At 46.2% G+C, this 24,352-nt stretch overlaps 1 protein-coding gene across 1 annotated transcript in view; it reads left to right on the top strand.

Annotated features, from left to right (window-relative positions):
• BRINP1 (BMP/retinoic acid inducible neural specific 1) overlaps positions 1-20,161 on the top strand; it is a 196,579-nt gene extending 176,418 nt beyond the window's left edge. Inside the window, exon 8 of the mRNA XM_061426672.1 lies at positions 18,588-20,161. Within this exon, the coding sequence (XP_061282656.1) occupies positions 18,588-19,728 (1,141 nt within the window). The 3' untranslated portion in view covers positions 19,729-20,161. The remainder of the gene's footprint in view (positions 1-18,587) is intronic.
• The last annotated feature ends 4,191 nt before the right edge of the window (positions 20,162-24,352 follow it).

The raw sequence follows: 24,352 nt of genomic DNA, 5'->3' as shown, positions 1-24,352 counted from the left end.
TTTTGATGAAGACACCACTTCTGCTTCTAAGAAACAGATCTTTCCATTAGAGAAAATAAGCCATGAGCCCAACAAAATGTAATAATGCAGTAGAGAGGCAGTGGAATTTCAGATACTTAAGACTTAGACAGTGCAGTCTGACAAGGCCAAGTGTGGACTGACACTTACTGCCAATGGAACCTTGGTACAGCATTAAGGTGACCGAGCTTCATTTTTCCCGTTGATATGGTAGAGATAAAAATAATACCTACCAGTAGAAAATCAGTAAAAGAACATATATGCCGCTTTTAGCATGTAGTAAGAAGTCAAGCACCAGCCTCCTTAGCAGACAAATTTAGAAACTAATAATTTCTCAGTTAATAGAAAGTTAGGTTAAAATAAGGAATCCTATAATGCTGCGCATATATAAATACAAATTATTTTAACTTAAGATATATATATATATTTCTTGGCTTGTCTTTTGAAGTAGCGCCAGAATCTTTTCTGAGGGAGTTTGTATACTCCGTTTGACGTTTTCCTGGCTTTCTTGCATAAACCACACTAGCATTTGTATAGTATTTCCAACTTTGGTTTATTGAAAGTGAAGCAGTAGTTTAAAGACTCTTAAAAAGCAATCTAAATGTTTGTAGAATTTTATGAGCCCTCCCAACCTTTTTCAGGTACTTCTCCTTTATTTAATTTGATGGCAGTTCTTTCATCAACTGGTCTTTATAGAATTTTCCCACAGAATCCAAATGCGTTCCCACAGAAAAAGACAGCTCACATTTCATTGATTTATTTGACTTTTAATTCCATGATCTCATAGTAGCAAGTACAACTGGCATAAGCAAGCTTGGGAATAAACAAAACCAACTCTCGGTGAGAGTGCTTGTTCCTTGGAGGAACCAGAAGCACGTGGGCTTTCTAGGAGCGTAACTGACCTGCCACGAGCATTCCGTGTGCCTGGAGCATCAACCGGATGCTGGCCGGGTGGAAGAAAGCATGTCAGTCATGTGCCAAGTCAGTTGTAGGCAGGTCAGTTACAGGAGCGTGTCCCGAGAGGGGAGCTCTTACTCCTCCTAACTCATCACTGTAACAATAAATAATGATAATAATAGTTCACATGGAATCACTGCTTATTATTATGCACCAGGCACAGCTTTAAACGCCTTACATAATGTACTCATGAATCCACACAACAATCCTGTAAAATAGATTCTGTGATGCTTCCCCTTGTGTAAACATAGAATTTGAATGGCAGTAAAGCAAAGAAGGGAGAGAGATGTATTTCTGTCAGGAAGACTCAACGAATCCCCTTTTCTCTTTGCCCAGGTTATTCTGTTCATCCTTTAAACTTCAGATCAGACCACTACTCCTAAGCGGTGCTTGTCCTGATGCTGGACCGAGCCACACTTTCAGCAGTATGCCTTTGCTGCGTGCTGCGTGCAATGTTTTTCCACCACGTGGCTCATTTGCAGGGGTCTGTTTAATCCCAGACTTCCCCTACTTGAGCACAACCTCTGTGAGGGCGGGGATTCTTTTTTTTTTTTTTAATTTAATTTGATTTATGTATTTATCTTTGGCTGGCCTGGGTCTTCACTGTTGCATGAGCTTCTCTCTAGTTGCGGTGAGTGGGGGCTCTTCTTTGTGGTGCCCAGGCTTCTCTTGCTGTGGAGCAGAGGCTCTGGGGCTCACGGGCTTCAGTAGTTGCGGCTCCTGGGCTCTGGAGCACAGGCTCAGTCACTGACTTGCACAGGCTTAGTTGCCCCAAGGCACATAGGATCTTCCCAGACAAGGGATCGGACCCGTGTCTCCTGCAATGGCAGGCGGATTCTTACTCCCTGAGCCACCAGGGAAGGAAGGCGAGGATTCTACTCTTCTTGTTCACCAGTGTGTCCCCCCAGTGACAGGTAGGTGGCACGTAATGACACAGCGTTTACTGACCTGAAGTGAGGGACCATTTGAGGTGGAAGGTGAAGGATGATGATGCTTTGAACTTGGGGTGGAAAGATGGTTGTTTAAGAAAACAGCATATACTTATGAAGAATTGAATGTGACACTGATTTCACCCAGACATGGGAAATAAGAAATCAGAGAAGGCACATAAATCAAGATTGAGTACATGGGATCTGGAAGCAGCCAGTGTGGTGTAGAATCACAGTGAGTTGTGAGCTCAGAGCTTCTGGCCCTAAGTGTCCTCATCAGTAAAATGACAATAATAACAGTGCTTTCTCCCCAGAGTTATTGTGAGGATCACCCAAGACAGACATGCAGCGTTCTTCAGTTCAGTTTACTCAGTCGTGTCCAACTCTGCGACCCCATGGACTGCAGCACACCAGGCCTCGCTGTCCAACGCCAACTCAGGGAATTTACCCAAACTCAGGCCCATTGTTTCCACTGTTTCCCCATCTAGCTGCCATGAAGTGATGGGACCAGATACCATGATCTTCGTTTTCTGAATGTTGAGTTTTAAGCCAACTTTTTCACTCTCCTCTTTCACTTTCATCAACAGGCTTTTGAGTTCCTCTTCACTTTCTGCCATAACGGTGGTGTCATCTGCATATCTGAGGTTATTGATATTTCTCCTGGCAATCTTGATTCCAGCTTGTGCTTCTTCCACCCTAGCATTTCTCATGATGTACTCTGCATATAAGTTAGCAGGGTGACAATATACAGCCTTGATGTACTCCTTTTCCTATTTGGAACCAGTCTGTTGTTCCACGTCCAGTTCTAACTGTTGCTTCCTGACCTGCATATAGGTTTCTCAAGAGGCAGGTCAGGTGGTCTGGTATTCCCATCTTTTTCAGAATTTTCCACAGTTTCTTGTGATCCACACACTCAAAGGCTTTGGCATAGTCAATAAAGCAGAAATAGAAGTTTTTCTGGAACTCTCTTGCTTTATTGATGATCCAGCAGATGTTGGCAATTTGATCTCTGGTTCTTCTGCCTTTTCTAAAACCAGCTTGAACATCTGGAAGTTCACAGTTCATGTACTGCTGAAGCCTGGCTTGCAGAATTTTGAGCATTACTTTACTAGCATGAACTCCGGGAGTTGGTGATGGACAGGGAGGCCTGGTGTGCTGTGATTCATGGGCTCGAAAGAGTCAGACACGACTGAGTGACTTAACTGAACTGATGCCCATTGAGTCCGTGATGCCATCCAACCATCTCATCCTCTGTCGTCCCCTTCTCCTCCCACCCTCAATCTTTCCCAGCATCAGGGTCTTTTCCAATGAGTCAGTTTTTTGCATCAGGTGACCCAAGTATTGGAGTTTCAGCTTCAGTATCAGTCCTTCTAATGAATATTCAGGACTGATTTCCTTCAGTATGGACTGGTTGGATCTCCTTGCAGTCCAAGGAGCTCTCAAGAGTCTTCTCCAACACCACGGTTCAAAAGCATCAATTCTTCAGCACTCAACTTTCTTTATAGTCCAACTCTCACATCCATACATGACTACCGGAAAAACCATAGCCTTGACTAGATGGACCTTTGTTGACAAAGTAATGTCTCTACTTTTTAATATGCTGTCTAGGTTGGTCATAACTTTCCTTCCAAGGAGCAAGTGTCTTTTAATTTCATGGCTGCAGTCACCATCTGCAGTGATTTTGGAGCCCCCCAAAATAAAGTCTGTCACTGTTTCCACTGTTTCCACTGTTTCCCCATCTATTTCCCATGAAGTGATGGGACCAGATGCCATGGTCTTCGTTTTCTGAATATTGAGCTTTAAGCCAATTTTTTCACTCTCCTGTTTTCACTTTCATCAAGAGGCTCTTTAGTACTTCTTCAGTTTTTGCCTTAAGGGTGGGTCATCTGCACATCTGAGGTTATTGATATTTCTCCCGGCAGTCTTGATTCCAGCTTGTGCTGCATCCAGCCCAGTGTTTCTCATGATGTACTCTGCATATAAGTTAAATAAGCATGGTGACAATATTCAGCTTTGACGTTCTCGTTTCCTGACTTGGAACCAGTCTGTTGTTCCATGTCCAGTTCTAACTGTTGCTTCCAGACCTGCATACAGATTTCTCAAGAGGCAGATCAGGTGGTCTGGTATTCCCATCTCTTTCAGAATTCTCCACAGTTTAGGGTGATCCACACATTCAAAGGCTTTGGCATAGTCAATAAAGCAGAAATAGATGCTTTTCTGGAACTCTCTTGCTTTATTGATAATCCGACAGATTTTGGCAATTTGATCTCTGGTTTGTCAGCCTTTTCTAAAACCAGCTTGAACATCTGGAAGTTCACAGTTCACATACTGTTAAAGCCTGGCTTGGAGAATTTTGAGCATGACTTTACTAGCCTGTGAGATGAGTGCAATTGTGTGGTAGTTTGAGCATCCTTTGGCATTGACTTTCTTTGGGATTGGAATGAAAACTGACTTTTTCCAGTCCTCTGGCCACTGCTGAGTTTTCCAAATTTGCTGGCATATTGAGTGCAGCACTTTCACAGCATCATCTTTTAGGATTTGAAATAGTTCAACTGGAATTCCATCACCTCCACTAGTTTTGTTCATAGTGATGCTTCCTAAGGCCCACTTGACTTCACATTCCAGGATGTCTGGCTGTAGGTGAGTGATCACACCATTGTGATTATCTGGGTCATGAAGCTCTTTTTTGTATAGTTCTTCTGTATATTCTTGCCATCTCTTAATATCTTCTGCTTCTGTTAGGTCCATATCATTTCTGTCCTTTATCGAGCCCATCTTTGCATGAAATGTTCCCTTGGTATCTCTAGTTTTCTTGAATCTATCTCTAGGACCTCTAGTGTTCTTAGCATATACCAAGCAGTAAACAAATACTAGGTCTTAGTGGGGTTGCCCAAATTGTTATTAAATAAGATTAGATCAGTGTTTTGAAGTGAAATTGTGGAGGGATTGAATACCTAGCTGTGGAATTTGTATATTACCTTTTAGATGATGAATAACCTTTGGGGAAAAATACCAGGAATGCAATTAGGAAATGTTCTCTAGAGAATCAGTGGAATCTCTCACCAGGATGTAAAAGGATTTGGTGTTTCTTCCCTGTGCTGACATGAGCTTTACCACTGATCTGTTGGCTAGGGCAGTGGTCCTCACCATCACCAGGAGGGCTTTTTGAACACAGCTGGCTGGACCCTTCCCCCAGGGTCTCTGATTCCATAGGTGGGGGATGGGTCCCAGGTCCAAGATGATAGTGATATTGCTGGTCTGGGGACCAAACTCACCTTGGATTGGAAGCCTCTTTTCACTGCCATAAGTATAGTCTCATCCCACGATGTGTGCACTTGGTGGAAACCATGCAAAAATTAGTTCCCTTAAGGGCATCGATAGGATATTGGGAAGGGGTGAAGGAGTGGGGGAAGGGGAGGAATGTGTTGGTTGAAAAGTTTAGGAAATATTAAGTTTTTAAAAAAAAAATCAGTAGAGAAGGGATCATGTGTGTATTTTCTAAAACTTGTCTGGTCACAGAAGCATTCTTTCTAAATGTTTTAAAGGGTTTGGGTTCCTCTGCACACAGCAGAGGAAGAGAATGAGTTACTTCAGGTGGAGAGGCAGTGGCCCAGAATACTTGGTGTGCCACCACAGGCTGTGAGTTCCTGACAAGAGAGAGCCTCAGCCTCCAGCCAGACTCCTTTGAGTTGAGTTTCTAACACCTTCTGCTTAAACAGATGCTAATGGCTCAGTCTCCCAGCAGGTACAACTCCTGCTGAGAGGTGGCAGGACTGCTAACCAGCAGCGGCCAAAATAACAGCAGGAAGATACTCAGTCTCTGGTATAATTAGGGAATAAATTTACCCCATTTGGCTTAGAGGCATTCCTAACTCTAAAAAGTAAACTATTACTAAGACAAATACCTTATGTACAAGACAGATCCTTACATATAGATTATTTTGTTTTGCAAAGGACTGTCACAGCAGTGGTCTTATCTGATCCTTGTATTAACTTGAGAGGGTAGAGCTAGAACACGGATTAGACTCCCCAGGCACAGGTGAGAAAACTAAGGCTTACAGAGATTAACGACCAGCCCAGCATTATGAAATAATACCCCTTCTTCTGTTGCCCTCCTGTATAGGCATAGCCCTTTGTTCTTGTTGGAGAATATGTGCATTAATAATTACACCAAATCTTCGTTCATTTACCCATGCGTTCCTTCATCCAGCAGATACTTAGTGATTACCTGCTAAGTGCCAGGCATTGTGCAAGGGGTCCTGGTGGAGTGGTGAATAAGACAGCTCTGTTTACAGAGATCTTGAGATCGGGCCTGCGCCTGTGCTTTACCTTGGGAATCTGGAGCTCAGGAAGGCTAAATGGCCTAAGACTACAAAAGCATACAATGCCATAGCTGTCAGGGAGCCTAAAAGTTCATCTAACCTACTCCCGTCATTTTATTAAAGAGTGAAATGAAACAGAGCTGTCGTTCAGTCGCTCAGTCATGTCCGACTCTGCAACCCCATGAACTTGCAGCACGCCAGGCCTCCCTGTTCTTCACCGTTTCCCAGAGCTTGTTCAAACTCATGTCCACTGAGTCAGTGATGCCATCCAGCCACCTCATCCTCTGCCATCCCCTTCTCCTCCCGCCTTCAATCTTTCCCAGCATCAGGGTCCACTGAGTCATTGATGCCATCCAGCCATCTCATCCTCTGTCATCCCCTTCTCCTCCCGCCTTCAATCTTTCCCAGCATCAGGGTCTTTTCTAATGTGTCAGCTCTTCTCCTCAGGTGGCCAAAGCATTGAAGCTCCAGCTTCAGCATCAGTCCTTCTAATGAACATTCAGAATTGATCTCCCTTAGGACTGACTGGCTTGACTCCCTTGCACATATGCACACTATATTGCTTGTGTATTGCTCTGTAGCACACCACCACACATTTAGAGGCTGAAAGCAACGCACAGTTATTATCCCGCAGCTCCCATGGGTCAGAAGGCTAGGCCTGGTGTGGCTGGATCTTTTGCTGGTGTCTCACAGGCAGAAGTCAAGATGTTGAAGTTGTGAGTAGAACCCTCTTCCAAGCTCAGTCTGGTTGTTAGCAGGACTCACTTCTTTGTGGTTGTAGGCCTGAGGTTACTTTTTCCATGCTGGTCATTGGCCCAGAGGTCACTCTTAGCTCCTAGAGGCTATTCTCCAGTCCTGGCACATGGACCACTGCGCCTTCATAGGAACAAAGGTGCAGCAAGTCCTTCTCTTGCTTCAGTTCAGTTCAGTTCAGTCGCTCAGTCGTGTCTGACTCTTTGCGACCCCATGAATCGCAGCACGCCAGGCCTCCCTGTCCATCACCAACTCTCGGGGTTCACTCAGACTCATGTCCATCAAGTCAGTGATGCCATCCAGCCATCTCATCCTTTGTCGTCCCCTTCTCCTCCTGCCCCCAATCCCTCCCAGCATCAGAGTCTTTTCCAATGAGTCAGATCTCTCCAAATTCCCTTTCTGCCAGCAGGAGAGAAAACTCTCTGCTCTTAAACAGATACCTCTAACTAGATTAGGTCACCTAGATAATCTGTGTGCCAAATATCAGGACACAGTCTTGGGAATGATATCTTACCATATCCACAAGTCCTGGGGTTAGAGCCTGGGAAGAGAGGAGACGTTTTTAAAGTTCTGCCTCATTCAGTTAAATAACTTGGGTAGTAATGGAACAGGGAAGAGAGATCCTGGGTTCTCTCCGGGGGCTCAGGGTATATAATAGTTTGAATACTTATTGCTGTTTAACAAAGTGGCCCAAATTTAGGCCCTTAAAGCACCAATCATTATATTATGCTCATGATCTGTGAGTTGGAAATTTGCACCAGAATTGGCTGGGCAGTTCTTCTGTTGCACAGGAAGTTACTTGCAGCCTCTCAGTGGTATTCCACTGGCAGCTGGGCTGGGCTTGAGGTTCTAAGAAAGCTTTGCTTGCATATCCAGAGCCTTAGCAGAGAGGGTCAGAAAGCCGGGCTCAGCTGGGCAGCTCCCATCTTCAGGGTCTGTTCATGTGTTCTCTCCAGCAGTGTGGTCAGACTGCTTATAAGTGGCCTCAGAGCTCCAAGGGAAATTTTCCAAGAAACAAGAAGTAGAAGCTACTGGTCTCTTGAGAGCTGAGTCCGTGAATCGCTAAGTGAATCGCTTCTGCCCCGTTTCAGCAATCAAAGGTGCCGGGAACCCGTCCAGATTCAAGGGGAGGTACCAGAGATCTCCTGTCCGTGGCAGGAGTGTCAGAGGATGCAAGGCTACCTGCTGTACATTGTGGGCTTTTCATTTGTTTGTTTTTTTCCACTGTGATACATTTTAGTACAGAGGGCAGTGCACTGTTCACGGACCTTGTGAAGAAATATTTTCTAATACAAACCGGCCCTTGAGAATCTTCATCAATCAAGACAGCGGTTGTTTTAGTGGCTTTATCTTGTGGTTTATGCCCCCTACACCGTGCTTCAGCCTGGGTAAATGTTGTTGTTCTTCTTTTGTGCTCTTGGAAGCTGGTTAAAGCAGAGGATGTTCCACAGTATAATTTTTATTATTTGGAAAGTGTACCAGAAGTGGGAAGGAAGGGGATTGTGCCAGCTGTGGAGTATTCCAGAATACTGGGGAAATAACCACAGGAAATAACCGCCAGACCCTCTGAGAGAACCCGAACGAAAGTTCCACTGATACCTGACCCCCACATAAACACCTATGCTGATTAGTAGACCACAGTGATGTTCTGTGTCTCCTAGAAAGATTATCCGTTCAAAGCCAGTGTCCAGTAATGCTTGAAAAGTGTGAATATTTCCTTTCCCCCAGTGCACAGGCACCTAGGGAGAAGGCTGTGCGTCCCCTTGAGAGAGGGTGAGCTGTGTGCAGGGTGCCTCCTTCCTCCAAGGAAATACTCTGCTTCGGGGGGTCCAGGTACTACTTGTGACCTCAAGTGGGTTATTTTCAGGTGCCCACGGACCAAGGCTCGCCTAGGCATCATTCCAGTCTGGAACTCTGAAAATCCGCCGTGCTAAACACACAGACCGCTACACCCGCCATAGTTAATTGCTGCTTTCATGGGCCCTGGGGCTTCCCTCACAGCTCAGTTGGTAAAGAATCCGCCTACAACGCAGGAGACCCCAGTCACTTTTCACTTTCACCTTCTTTCATGGCCCCTGACCTGCTGATGGGTGTGTGCACCATACCAGTGCAGGCACCCTGTGTGGCGGGGGAGGGGGGGGGGGGGCGGGCCAGTGGGCGGGCAGCGAATTCGTGACAAAGATCCATTTTGAGTGTGTATTCAACTGTCCTATGGAGGAAGAGGTACAAGCCCACAGATAACCCTTGGCTGGCTCAGGGCAGCCTGCTGTCAGTCACAGAAGCCTAGAAGTACCCTCCCAACCATTGGGGCAACGAAGCTTTTAACTAAGAATATGTTTTGCATTTCTTTTCTATTTATGGGGGTAAAGAAGGCAGTGAGGCCAAACCCCACAGCACCCCAAGGGTGCACGCTTGGGGTGAGGGGCAGAGATGTGTGCCGGCAGCTGACTCCCGCATAAGAGATGCACAAGGCTTGTTCAGCCCAGCACTACCAGGGATCTCCAGGCCCACCCCTGGGTGTCCTTGTGCATTTGTAGCAGGTAGGGCAATTGACTCACTCCGTTGACGTAAGACAAGAAAATAAGCATCTTCAGACCCTTTTTGTTGTTTTAGTTTTTCTTTTTTTTCTTTCCTGAGGCTCAGAAGTGGCTTCCTGTTCAGAATAGACTCCAGAGGAGTGAGTCAGAAATAGAACCGAGTTCTAACCATTTCTGTAGCTCTTTATCCTCTTCAGCACCATTTCCCTGTGCTCCTCCCCACCTCCACCCTCCACATCGCCCAACAAACTCACACCTGGGCAAGTTGTAATCTCAGCAATGCGACAACTCACTGGTGACCTTGAGGACATCATGTTGCCTCTCTGAGCCCAGTTTTTCATATTCTTAATAATCCCTGATACCCTTTCCAATCCAACCTATGACACAGAAAAAGTGTGCAGATTGAAATCTGAGAACCCATTGGAAGAGCTTTAGAAAGTTTAAAAGTGATAGAAAAATGTAACATATTGCTGCCTTAATAGTGTTTTTCTGGTTGTTTTAAAGGATGATTTTTTTGGGGGGTAAATGTTTTATGGAAGTGTTAGAGTTATATAGCAAGTGAAAATCCCGTTAAGTGTGCAGCAAGATGAATTTTCACAAAATAAATTCCTACATGTAACCAGCACCCAGATCCAGGAGCAGGGTGTCATCCCCAGGGCAGAAGCCCCTCGGTCCTCTTCGCTCCCATCAGGTACCACCAGCCTTCCCTCCAAGGGAGTCACGCCTCTCAGGGCTGCTCCCACTCTAGTGCAGTTTTCCCTCTTTTACACAGTGTGGACCTTGGTATCTGGCTTTCTTTTACCTTTCGTTCTTCTGTGAGATTCCTCCGCGCTGTTTCGTGTGGTTTCGGCACACTCATTCGCAAGGGCACTCCGCTGTGTTTCTAGACCTCCGTTCTCCTGCTGCACCGTCTCCAGCATGGGGCTGCAAAGGACGTGCTGCTGTCTTCCACATGCCCTGGGGTGAACTTCCGTGTGCATTGTGTTGGGTGTCTACTGCTGCTGCTGCTAAGTCGCTTCAGTCATGTCCGACTCTGTGCGGTCTGCTAGGGGCGGGCTTATTCAGCTTTACAGATGCTTCAGTAGGTACTTCCTGATTTTCCCACATTGCTGAGCCAGTGATCTCTGTTGCAGGTAGCACAGCACAGAAGAGTTTTCCATTGTTCCACGTCCTTGTGGATATGAACATACACTTAGTGTATGTCGTCCTTTTTATTTTGATCGTAGCATCCTGCAGTGTATCCCGTTGCAATTTTAGTTGACGTGGTCCTGATGACTAATGACATGGAGTTTCATGTGCTTATTGCCTTTTGAATATCCTCTTTTTGACCTGCCCAGTCATATCATCATATCAGTTGCCTACTTCCCCCTTTGGTCATTTTTTGGGGGTAGGGGAGACATATCACATTTATTAAACAGTTTAGTGAGAACTTTGTGAAGAAAAATGTAAATCGTGATAATTGCATCTCCTCTGGTTTAAAGAGACTCAGAAAGGAGTGGCAGACTCAGGCAGTATGAACTGCCTTTGACTAGCCCAGCATCCAGCCAGCGTAGGAGTTATTTATGGACTATAAATACAGTCTGTGATTGGGTAAAGGTAATGCAAATATATTTTCTAACTCAGGCTTGTCTTTCCACTCTTTGAATGGTATCTTTTGATGGATATGTTTTAATCTTAATATACCCCTATTAATCAATGTGTTTTTTCCCCCTTTATGGTGAGCTGTGTTAAGAAATCTTTACCTACTCCAATCTCGTAATGATGCCCCTCTCTGTTTTCTTCTAAAAGGTGCTTTAGAGATGCTAATATTGTATTACTTTTCACATTTAGACCTATAATCCCTCTGTTAATGAAACTGGGGTATAGAAGAGATTGTGTCAAGAAGTGATTTTGAGGTTGCTGTTTTAATATCAATATTCAATGGATCCAGCAACAATTATTGAATTCTTTCCCTGGAATTTTAAAGCTGTACTTATTTCAAAAGGACCATTTTCTTTGTGAGCTCAAGAGGAACACAACAGTTTGTTTTCGTGAGAGACAGTGTGCGCCTACTGTATGTCAGGAGCTTTGCATCCATTATCTTATCTGATCTTTAAGACAATCCCACAAGTAATGTATTATTCTTCCATTCTGTAGTTGAGAAAACTGAAACTTAGGAAGGACAAGCGATTAGCTGAAGGTTAAGTAATGAGCAGCAGAGCTGGGATTCCATACCCCATCTTTTCTGACTCCAGAGCCACATCTAGCTCTTTCTTTAAGCTTCATGGTGACAGCACTCATTAGAACCGTGGAAGGTGAGTGACCAGTGAGATTAGGACATTAAGCTATAATCAACTGGGCTGTTCTAGTAACCAAAAGGAGTATTTTTACCTGGAACATTTATGAAACAGTTATTCTTTGCCCTCAGTAATAATAACGGTTAATGGTCAATCATAGCGCCCTTTCACTGCAAACCTCCCAGGAGTTTTGTGTGTCTGATTCTCGTTCTGAAGATTAAATGTAAGGTAGGTATTACCTTTCCCGTTTGACAGATAAAGAAACTGAGGATCAAAGAGGTGAAGTGAGTTATCCAAGGTCAAATGTCCACAGCAAAATAGTGGTAGAGCAGGCCCAGCATTTCCTCGGCCGAGTCCCCCTCCCTGCCTGGATCGCTGACCTCGAGGGCCACCTCTGTACTTCAGGATGCAGCCCCTTAGCCCTGACCAGCTGCTTCTACCATCCCTGCCTTTTGGTCTGTGTCTGCCTTTCTGCCTGCCCACTGCCCAGGAAGAGTAAGTCGCTCTTGCAGCTCTCCACCTGGGAGCTTCCTGCTACTCTAGCCTCTCTGTCAGCCCTAAGGAGGCTTCTGGATCCTTCCTTCACTTGCCTTCAGCACAGCCATGCCCCAAAACAGAAAGCCAAATTTGAAAATGTTACCTGTCACCTCTTTCCAGACACAAAACTGTAACTGCCAAAGCTGTTTCGTAATCCTTCCCAGTTAAACTTCTGACAATCTGATTTTAAAGACTGTCAGATTTTTGCGTTGCTGATCTTCCTCTCCTGCCTTCTGCCCTCAGCTTCTGCCCTCCCCCCAAAAGACCTATTGCCTTCATGGACAACACCAAGCCAGAAAACATCTGCATCGTGGGGAGAGACCCCAGGATTCTCTTTGGGTCTTTTTCCCACTGCTGTGAACTGTTCCAGGAATCTCTGACATCATGTGAAAAACTGAGAGAAAGAAGAAGAAACTATTAAGTCAAAGATAGGAGCTCAGAGAGGGGAATGATTAAAACTAAATAAGAATGTGGGGAGAATGGACACTGAGTGGGTCTGATGGCCAGTTCCAGTTCTTGCTGGCATGTCCATAAACTGAGGCTTCTTTCAGTAGAGCTCCATGCATGGATATATTCATCTACTGTCAGCACTGTTACTGTAACACACACACAGAGTCATACACAGCACACCCCCAAAAACAGTGCATCATCAGAAACCTAAGAACAACTGTTTGTCTTCCTAGTCTCTGCTCTGTAAAGTACACAGTTTGTAGAGTCTCACAGAATTACTCAGACACCCATTACAGTGTTACAGAAATACCAAGGAAGAAGCACAAGGCATAAATAATGATTCAGAATTCCAATTTCATTATTTAAAAAATAAAACTCTCCCTTTTAAACAAACACTTCCGGTAGGCAAATGAGACTTCTGGATTCTAGTTTTCTCTTTGAGCCTAGAGCTGTTCTCCCCTTTCTCCTTGGCACTTGATTTGTATGATCGTCCCTAAAATGCCACTGGCCTGGCACTGCATTCCTGTCTTGGTCAAAACCTCCAATTAAAATCAGCAGGAAGTTTGCTAGAATTAGGAATCCCAGCCTGGGCTCCCCACCCCGGGTGGTTCTGAGAGGGAGGCGTGCACCTTTGAAAGCACTGATGGGAAGCCCCGGGTGGCAGAGTCTCTGCCCTCCAAATGCGGAGTGACTCCAGCTGTGCTGCCAGGAGGCCTGTCAGTTCCTGGGCAAACCCTGGCTGAGGCCAAGACCTAGCCTGCAGGGGAGCAGCGGGGGCATCTCCGTGGACCACCGTCCAGCTCCTCCTCCAGCCTGGGTTTGAGAGGGGAGGAACAGTACAGTGGGGAGTGGAGGGCACACTGGGGTTTGGATGGAGACATCCTGAGCTCTGATCTTCTGTGTCCATGCTGTGTGACCGTGGGCACATTGCCGTCCGCTCTGGTCCTCCGAGCCCTCTCGGTGGGATGGAAATCACGAGGCAGTCCTATCTCCTGGGGCTAATGTGAGGATAAACGCTGGCTGCCATGATAGAGAAAGCACTCGGAAAACATCAACCCTCCACCTCACCAGACCTCAAGGCTCAGGTCTAAACATGAGGGAGATGGGCTGGATATTTCCAGGGCTGCTTCTTCTCGAAGGTTCTCTGCCTCTGTGGTCAAAGCTGCTTCGTGTGTCGCCTCTGTGGGAGCCTGCCTACCAGGCCTCAGGGGGTTCCAGCTTTAGGAATGAAAATGCAAGTTCCTGCCCTCCTTCCTTTCCTTTCATCAACATTCCCCCCGACCCCCACTCCATCAGAACAAACTGGGGTCCTATCCAGCAGAAAGATGCTGAATTGGACGTATTGAAGTTCAGCTTTGGCTGAAAAGGGAAGATGCTTTGGATCTCCAGGGACAGAGAAAAGTACCTTAAAATTTGGTGCCCACTGTCACACATGGACTACCTTGTGGTGGGAACTGTGCCGGCCCCCACCCCCCGGAGCTGGCCTATTAAACTGCTCCTGCACTGCAAGGGTTGAGGCGGGCTGTCGCCAGCCAGCCTGGGAAATGGTATTTATAGATCACGGTCCCTCCTACCCCTGGTCCCCAGCCTTTCCCTGAGCACTTGTCGGTGAGCTCCAATTATCTGTGAATGGAGGAGAGGGATAACTGGCAGGTCCAGGGGAAGCAGGAATGTGCTAATAGGCCCTTCACACGTTCAAAGTTTCAGTATTTTCCTATTATTTCCATTTACATCTCTTCTTATGGCATGCTTCCTTCTTTTGGCCGGCTGTAATTTTATACTGTGGTTCGTCGGAAAGCGCGCCCATGCTGGAGTCAGAGAGCTTGGTCTGGAATGTGGAATAAGTTTGTGATGTCAGACAAGTCTGCCTGCTTCTCGGGGCTTCGCTGTCTGTGCTGCCGATGGTTATCCACGCTGCTCTGGGAGAACTCCGGCACGGAGCCTGGTGTACAGTGAGTGCTTGGTGGTTGAGCCGCTCACTGACTCCCTGGGCTGGCTTTAAGCATGCCTGCCATCCAGCCTGGCAGGATTTCTGAGGATCAGTGACCACTCCCCAGAGCAGTAGCTAGAGGTGGAGAAGGTGCAGGAGATTGCTCTGATGGCAGTGGAGTCCTCATTATGAGAAGCTGCTTGTGCTAAAAGGACAGGGGTGCAAAAAACTGGGATGAGCTTGTTTTTTCTGGTTTCGCTCATCTCTTCAAAATGAAGGACTTTGGAATCTAAGGAAAGTTCACTGACATTGGGAATTGGGACTTAACAGTAACATTTCTACCCGGTCTGACCACTCTCTGGGCCCTCCTTCAGAAAAGGATTGTTTGCAAGCAGATGGCCCATCAGGGGTCTACATTCCCTGATTCTGGGAGTTACAGTACTGCAAGGCATGGCTGAGTTGCTTCATTCACATTCCACCTACTCTGATTACAGGGCTTCCCTGGTGGCTAAAGAATCTGCCCGCAATGCGGGAGACCCAGGTTCGATCCCTGGGTGGGGAAGATCCCCTGGAGGAGGGCATGGCAACCCACTCCAGTATTCTTGCCTGCAGAATCCCATGGACAGAGGAGCCTGGCGGACTTTCAGTCCACGACACGACGGAGCCACTGCCACTTCCACTCTGCTTCACTCCATCACCTCTGCCCCTCTCCCGCCTCTCCTCCTTCACTCTGGGTTGGCCCCTGCTCCCCCACCTCCTCCAGCACCCAGGATTCCCGGGGCCCCACCTCTCTCCTCCCTACTCTTTTCCTCCCGCCGGGCGCTCCCCACCCCCTCCCGGGCGCCCGCCTCCTTCGTGGTCCTCCTCTAGACCCTTAATGCCTTCTTTGATCCGGCCCACAACCTCACGATTATGCAGGTGCCAGGCAGCTCTCGGCTGCGCCTCAGAGGGCCTCTGTCCCCGGTGCCTCCCGCTCGACAGGGCTGGAATCCTAATCGGCCCCTCGCCCCTCCGCCAGTGGCCGCCTCCCCGGGGGCCTCCATCTGCCCCCTCCCTCCCGCCCCCAGGGTGCTGAGAGCCCGGCCACAAGGAGGCATTGATTCAAGGAGAGGGGGGTGGGAGTCCTGACAAAGGGTCCCAATGATGAGACACGAGAAAGGGGGCGCTCTCCGGGCTTATAGAATGCCTTGCAGATGGGAGCAGAGGAGCTCTCAATGGGGTACTGTCCTGTCGCCTGGAGAGGGAGTGACGGGGCTAAGTGTGGGTCCTTTGAAAGGGGCGTTTTGAAATGACGCTCTGGTCAGATAGAACCACGCAATCGGAGACGTGTGGCGGGCCCCTGTGGCTCACAGCACTCTCCGATGACTCAGACCCCATATTCAGTCGATGCTCTGGCTCCGGAGGTGGGAGCCGCGTGGCTCATTATCATTCCAGCTCCGTTTCCTGAAGGCTGGGCCCTCTGCTGTTCTCCAGGCTGTAATAGGATTGGTCCACGCGAAGCAGAGACCACCGAGGCCTGGAGCTGTGTGGGTGGAAGGGATTGAAAACTAATACTGCAGCTTGGGAGACAGAAGCGGAGTTTGTTGTTGTTTAATGAAAAATAAGAAAAAATATTAATTTTGGTCTGTTCATTCATTCAGTGTTCGTTCACTCATTCATTCAGCAAACATTTCTGGGCTCCATGCTCAGAGAAGGAGGGCTCCCCTCTCTCATGCCTTAGAGCCTGGAGGGGAAACTGACCAAAAAAATAGGGGCTGCAATACAGTGTTCAGAATGTCCTGAGGGAGGTTTCATTGCCACAGCCAGGATCATTCCGTGGGCTTAAAGGCAGAGCCCTTTCAAGGAGCGCTCTAATTATGCCTCCATTTTGTCTCAGCTGATAAGCAGGCAGCATTCTAGGAAGCCAAGTTTCAACAGTATCCATTTCCAAACGTCCCAGTAACCAAATGGTTTCCCTCCACCCCAGAGAGATAGGGAAATCCTGAAAGCGTCTCAGTAGCTTCAAAAGAAGAGCTTATTCTCTGGGATAAGAATACTTATTATTACCTTTAATAATTGGTCTATGCCTGGCTCTGTGCTAAATGTTTAAAGGCATCATCTCATTCAGTCCTCTCCCTCAGCGCCTAAGATAGGTTTTATTATTCTCCTTGCATATGGACACTGCATCTCAGAGACATGAAGTGACTTGTTCCTTGCAGAGCCTCGAACTAAGTTCAGCCTGGGCCAGTGCACGAGCGGTTCAGGATTAGGCTGCACTGCTTGTCTCCTGGTTCTTGGTTTGGCGATCGTGGCTGGGCAGAGGAAGCGAGAGAACAGGGTCGTGGCTACCATGTCGTACCAGAGACACAGCACAATGCAGAAGGGCTTCTGCCTCCAGTTTTCTAAAATGGGGATCCCTGGCAGTCCAGTGGATAAGACTCCAGGCTCCCAGTGCAAGAGGCATGGGTTCGATCCCTGGTTGGGGAACTAAGATCCAGCATGCCACACAGCATGGCCTAAAATAAAAAAATGGGGGATCAGGAGCCACTGCTACCATTGTCATCCTCACAACAATACTGTGGCACTCAACAGCCTTAAAAAAACGCTTCCTTGACTCTTTGGGGGAAAAAAAAAAAAGCCTTGGCTATGAGCCAGAAGGTTCCTCTACCCACTCGCTGTATTATTTGCCTCCAAGCTTCTCTTGCCATGTCTAGAAAATGGAGCTGAGAGTCCCTTGGCAGGAATAACAAGAGCCTAACTTTTATGGAGCCCCTAATACCTACCGAGTTAAGGGCTAAGACTTCACATAAAAATTCATGCCATCCTTACCACAGACCAGCGTGGGCAGAGTGATTAGGGAGGTGAGGGAAACCGCCAGCATTCCCCAGGTTCAGGAGTGGAGGAGCCAGGACTCAAAGAGATCTCAGACTGACCTCAAGTTGCAAGCTATTTTGGGGGTGTTGTTGTGAAGCTCAAGTGAGAAATGGGAGGGTAAAAAGTGCTAGACACATGTAAGGAATTATTCTTACTGTGGAATACGGCCAAGAGGGGACTTGCACAGAAATGAGGAAAGATGAGAGGCTGCTAAGCTGACTGCCTTACATCTTTTTTTTTTTTTTTTTAACTTATTCTTCTGTTGCTTCTTATCTGATTGAGTATCTGTCTTCATTGGAATGTTCCAGAGGCTGGAATCTGGGACAGGCTCGGGTTTGTTTATAAAAGTGTTGAGGGGCTGTGGAGAGGGGGACCTAGACATTCGTAATGTGATGGAAATTTCACTGAACTGAAATTTCGGAGAAAAATGGGGAGAATAGCATCTTTCTTACATGTTTTGAAACTGCAATGTTAGGATCACGTGATATCATCAATATGGAAGCACTGCCATGAGCTCTGGAGTAATATAAGATAGAATTCGTTTTTTGCTGAAGTTTTTGGATGTTATGGGAGGAATCTGTGAAGAGGGTTGAAACATCAGGTGTAGGTTAAAAGAAATAACCCCTCAATTCGTCTTTACTGCTGACTTGCTACAATCTGTTGTCATTCAGCAGGGTTTTTGAGTTTATACACTTTAATTTTCTGAATCAAATGCCTTTGAGATGAATGAATAATAGATTTAGAAAGCTGGGAGGACCTCAAAGAACACTTTTACTTCATCCCTTTCCTTTTTACACATGAGGACACTGAACATTAGAAGGGGAAGTACAAGGTCATATAGCTGGTCTTCAACATTACCCAGAGCTACACTGTCACTCCCAGCAATGACATTCAGTGCTCTTCCTGTGAGAACTGCCCTACCCTGTCCTTTCATTCTCTGGGCAGCCCCAGTTTGCATGAGCAGCTGGAGAACCACAAGCCCACCCATGATGGCTAACATTCTCCATCTCCCCTCTGTCCCCCAGGACAATTCAGCAGTGGCTTGCAAGGGTCCAGTCGCTTCTCTACTGCAATGAGAATGGGTTCTGGGGCACCTTCCTGGAGAGCCAGAGGAGCTGCGTGTGCCACGGTAGCACCACACTGTGCCAGCGCCCCATCCCTTGCATCATCGGTGGGAACAACAGCTGCGCCATGTGCAGTCTGGCCAACATCTCTCTCTGCGGCTCCTGCAACAAGGGCTACAAGCTGTACCGAGGCCGCTGCGAACCGCAGAACGTGGACTCGGAGCGCAGCGAGCAGTTCATCAGCTTCGAGACCGACCTGGACTTCCAGGACCTAGAGCTCAAGTACCTGCTGCAGAAGATGGACTCGCGCCTCTACGTCCACACCACCTTCATCAGCAACGAGATCCGCCTCGACACTTTCTTCGACCCCCGGTGGCGCAAGCGCCTGTCCCTCACTCTCAAGAGCAACAAGAACCGCATGGACTTCATCCACATGGTGATCGGCATGTCCATGCGCATCTGCCAGATGCGCAACAGCAGCCTGGACCCCATGTTCTTCGTCTACATCAACCCCTTCAGCGGGAGCCACTCGGAGGGCTGGAACATGCCCTTCGGCGAGTTCGGCTACCCGCGCTGGGAGAAGATCCGCCTCCAGAACAGCCAGTGCTACAACTGGACTCTGCTGCTGGGCAACCGGTGGAAAACGTTTTTCGAGACGGTCCATATCTACCTACGCAGTCGGACTCGGCTCCCTACCCTCCTGCGCAATGAGACTGGCCAGGGCCCCGTGGACCTGTCTGACCCCTCCAAAAGGCAGTTCTACATCAAGATCTCGGATGTGCAGGTGTTCGGATACAGCCTGAGGTTCAACGCCGACCTCCTGCGCAGCGCCGTGCAGCAGGTCAACCAGTCTTACACGCAGGGCGGCCAGTTCTACTCCTCTTCGTCTGTCATGCTCCTCCTGTTGGATATTCGGGACCGAATCAATCGCCTGGCCCCCCCTGTGGCCCCGGGGAAACCCCAGCTGGACTTGTTCTCCTGTATGCTGAAACACCGCCTGAAACTGACCAACAGCGAGATCATCAGGGTGAACCACGCCCTGGACCTCTACAACACTGAGATTCTCAAACAGTCGGATCAGATGACAGCCAAGCTCTGTTAACCCGGGCTCCTGGCCGCGGGCGTTCCCTTTTGTTGTACAAACAGAACAGAACCAAGCAAAGCAAAACAAACACACATTTGTAAAGTGTAATTACTATTCAAAAGAAAGGAGGAAAAGTCTTCATTTGTTGGAAACGAAAAAACGTTCTAGCAACTGTATAAAACCGTGGGGCATGTTTGTTATTTCTATACTCTGTCGTGAAGAAGGGTCTCAGTCTTGGGAGGAGCTCGGAGGGAGGTGCTGCTCAGGCCTCAGGTGCTGGATTGAGTGGGGGGGATGGGAGAGAGCATATGCAACGAATTGTAAAGATCTCTGCTGTGCAGGTGCTACGATTAAACACGAAAGAGAAAGCTATATGTAATGTACAACCGACACTGCCATTTTTCCTTGTGGGAGGAAATGGACATAGATAAAGAAGATATTTCTTCGGTTACGATTTCTTCCCTCTTTATGCCTAATTCCTTGTGGTTCTTTTGACTCGTCTACACATGAGGGTGGAGATATAGTGACAGCACTGTCTCACCCAGATAGCTTCTCTCACACTAAGTAGACTGAAACTCACTGAAGCTGAACAACAGGGGACCCTGGGACCCTGGGGGAGAGGCATTCACATAATCACAGGGTGTTAAAACCATCAGGAAACCTTTGAGATCGGCCTGTTGATCTCCTGGATTGCGTTTGGGAACTAGCCTCAGAGAGGACTGGCGAGCCCAAGGCTACATGTGGTTACTGGCCAAACAGCGAGGTGAACCTGCCTTTGACCCCGTTGGCTGTGCTCCTTCTAACATCACGCTGGCCACGGTGGTGGTTACTCCTCTAGCTGAGCTGCCAAGGGATGGAATAGCTTTCAGTCTCAGGTTGTTTTGATAGCCCTTTTTTTCTTTTAACGAAGAAACCCATTTCAACTAAACTGTCTCCGAAAAAAAAAAAAAAAAATGGTGTCAGATACCCTGGAAGTGCTCTGCATATTTTACTTTGATTTAAAGTCAACACCCAAAATAAAATAGGGTGGGTTTTAAAATTGCATTGGTCTGCCAGGCCGACTTCCCCAAGTAGGTATCTAAAACATGATCCTTTAACTCAGAATACACACACACACACACATACACACACACACACACACAGTGCACTAACACTGCCACTTCTTGGGCATCTCTAAAAACTGAGAAGCCTTGTCTGGGACTTGGGGTTTAAATTGAAAGGAGAGCTGTAAGGAAGAGAACTCATTTCAAAGCACATCTGTAGAGGATTAGGGCAGAAAGCATGTCTTAGCCTTCAGGAACTCTGCATTTATCTTCCTGCTATGGTAGTACTTGCTAGAGATGCTTCGAGCATCTGAGTCTTCATTTCCAAATTGGCAGAGAAATAGGATCACACACGTCAGGGTTGGGAGAGAAAATAGGACTCCTCTGGTCTCTGTGTCTGCCCAGTGCAAATCTTATCTTTGGGACATCACCCCTGTTTGCTGACTGGCCCATTTCTGGGACAGGAAACCCATGTAGTTCTGTCTTCCACATTCCTTGGAGTCCTCTTTTACTGAAGGGGATCAGTAGTGCTCATGCCAGCTTATGTTATTAAACAGATCTAATTATTAGATGGTTCTTCTATACATTTACCAGCATCTGTGTACCTTCCACTGACTGGTTCCAGTTCTAGAATGTACATTTCTCATGTCAGTGCTTTCGTAGATAAAATACAGAAACTATCTCAGGGCTCACCAGAGTCTGTAACACTTTGACTCAAAGAAAACACTTACCCCCACCCCCACCTGTATAATTTAAGATGAAAGGAGGAGGCTTCAGTGCATACAACACATAAGACCTATCTAGTTTAAGTATGTGTGTGGAGGGGGGAAGTTATATCCTTTTTTTTTTTCCCATAGTGAAATTCCAAATTTAATGTTCCAGTTTTTAGTATGAATTAGCATGTATTCTGATACCAATTTAACAATTTGTGCTTCACACCATCATAGTTGTTTGGCCCTCAGATTTTGAGCAGATTCGGTATTCATTTAGGTTGGAAATCATTCATGCAAAAGTCACATAGCAGCTATTCATCAAGCAAAAGATTTTATAGCAAGTCAGTAAACCATCAAACATCTCAACAGCCCACACCCTCTACACATGGAGCCGTGACCACTGGGCCACAGGGAAGTCCCTCTTCAACACTTGGGAGATGAATGGGGCATGCCAGAAAAATATCTGTAAGGAAATAGGTTATGCTTTTTGTGCCCCTCATACATTAATGAGAAAGACATATGAACCAATAAAAAATAAATAATTACAGTACACCATGATGAGTGCTGTTGTGGGGTCAGACACGCAGAGAGCAGCCCTGAAGAAGTTATGAACTCAGTTCATGCAGTTGGTACAGCCTTTAGATGAACATGCTCATCCTGAGTGTTGAAAATGAAAAGGACTTGGGCAAATAACAAGAAGGCTCTTCCCCAGACTTCACCACCCATGTGTGTGTGTGTGTGTGTGTGTGTGTGTGTAGGAAGGTTTTCTTCTCTTTACCTTGACAGTATTACTGAATAATTACATCATATCATATTACAAAGAGAATAAACAATGTCTAATGATTGGAAAGGACAGGGAAATCAGATAAATTTTCAAGGACAGAGAGATTCAGACATCAAAATATTTGTTCAAAGGTGAAAGGAAAATACTTTTATAAAAGAATACAACGTTCTGGGGATTTTCAGGCACCTTCTGCTTGGGTCCAACTCTTTGAGCTAACAAGGTCCCTCCAGCTATTGGGGAAGAGAAGCCTGAAGCCTTCAAGTGAGATTTTAATTCAATTAGCATCTTACCAGTTTGATGCAACAACCAAGGACCTATGGCGTCTGATTAATATGCTGATGCTAAGGCAAAAGAGTGAACAGAATGCCCCGTTGGATAAGCCTGACAGCAAAGCGTGGCATTGCCATGGAAACCACAGAAGGCCATTAATTAGCTATCAGATAAAATCATTGGAAAATTCTGGACCCTGGCATATCTGTCCCCTTCAAAGAGGAGGGCAATAAGAGGTCACACTAACAGCAAGGCTCCCTTCATTGATTGAAATCATAATTGCACAGAGACTACATGTCATAAGTGGAAGAAAGATTAGGAAGTAGAACAAGTTGACACAATAGAAGGAAAGAGGCTCGGGGATTATCCATCACCACAAATATATTTTTAAATGTAGCATAACTTGTTGGGTTGTCTATGTTGATAAAATCGTCTCAATGACAAACACTTTCTCCTATTCTCCATTCTTTTGGGAAATAAAGTGAGAAGAATAATATGGATCCACTAGATGGTGATAAATGATTGAGGGAAGGTGTCATAGAGCCAAAGCGTGAGAAATGATGAACCCCTAAAATAATAGATGAAGATTGTAGAACTTTCAAGTTAATAGGGAGACATTTTTTAAATTAAAAATAAGGCAGACAGGAGAAATAAAAGATTCATTAAAATATCGATAGCTAGATACATAAACATAATAACCAAACATACTACACAAATAACCACAATAAATGTACTTGGATAAAACTGATCAGTAAAAAGAGGTGGTCAGACTACAAGTTACAAATGTAAAAGTAAGGTAGAAAAGTTTGAAAAGAAAAAGATGCATAAAGGTATCCTAGACAGGTATTAACTAAGAGGAAGCTGACGTAGTACCATTAATAGCATTCAAAATAGACTTTAAGGCAAATCCAATAGGATTAAAGATGGTCACCACAGCAGGGAAAGTGGAGAGAAGTGCAGACACATGGAGCTATGGGCTCTTTGGGCTAAAGCGGTCATTAAAAGTGTGCAAAATTTCAACCTTCAGAGATGAAGTTATACTCAAAGTTATTCGGCAAAATTTGCACAGTGATCATGATCATAGTTCCCTTTTCACTATCTCAAGGTAAAAGATTATCCAGTCCAACCTCCTAGCCAAGACAAGAAGCAACCCCATGATATTGAAAAGAATCAACCGTAATAATAGGGAACTGAACTTCATATGCAAATAGTCTCTCTCTTCTATGTCACCAAAATCATCTCTAATGGGCATTTTTTCAGTTGAAGATCAATGCAAATCTTTGGTTGGTTATAATGAGTTCAGACTGAGCAGAGTGCCCTCTCTACCTGAGAACAGGGTAATACCAGTGGCTCTAGCTGCACCAAGCCAAGAACCTAGACGGAAGATGTTACCTGAATGAACTCTCCTTTCTCAATATCCCTGTCTCTTTAAATCATGATCAGAGCCTGAAATGAGAAGTGTAAGGTCATTCTTCACTTCAGTGTTGCATCTATTGGTTAGCATTCTGCACGAGGCAGGCAGTACATTCTCTGACTACTTGGGTCTGGAACCCTCTTTCCTCTCAACAACACACAGATCAAGATGCATTCGGGGAATGGAATGGGACCGTTTTGATCCCATGGGGAGAAAATCACCTCTGAGGGGAATTACAGATCTTTTTGAGAAATGCAAAAGCTCTGGATTCTTTCCAAATAAAAAAGTACCTTCACATACACTTTTGAATATTTCACAGATCCCTTAATAATCTTTCTTGAACATTCTGAAATACTACAAACCTTCAGTAAGTGCCTCTAATCTAGTCTAAACCCTGTATTTTATGGAATTTAAAACT

Source organism: Bos javanicus, chromosome 8 (genome assembly GCF_032452875.1).
Source record: "Bos javanicus breed banteng chromosome 8, ARS-OSU_banteng_1.0, whole genome shotgun sequence".
NCBI classification, from domain to species: Eukaryota; Metazoa; Chordata; class Mammalia; order Artiodactyla; family Bovidae; genus Bos; species Bos javanicus.
The sequence above is the reverse complement of the archived record's forward strand: the minus strand, read 5'-3'. Positions and strand labels throughout refer to the sequence as shown.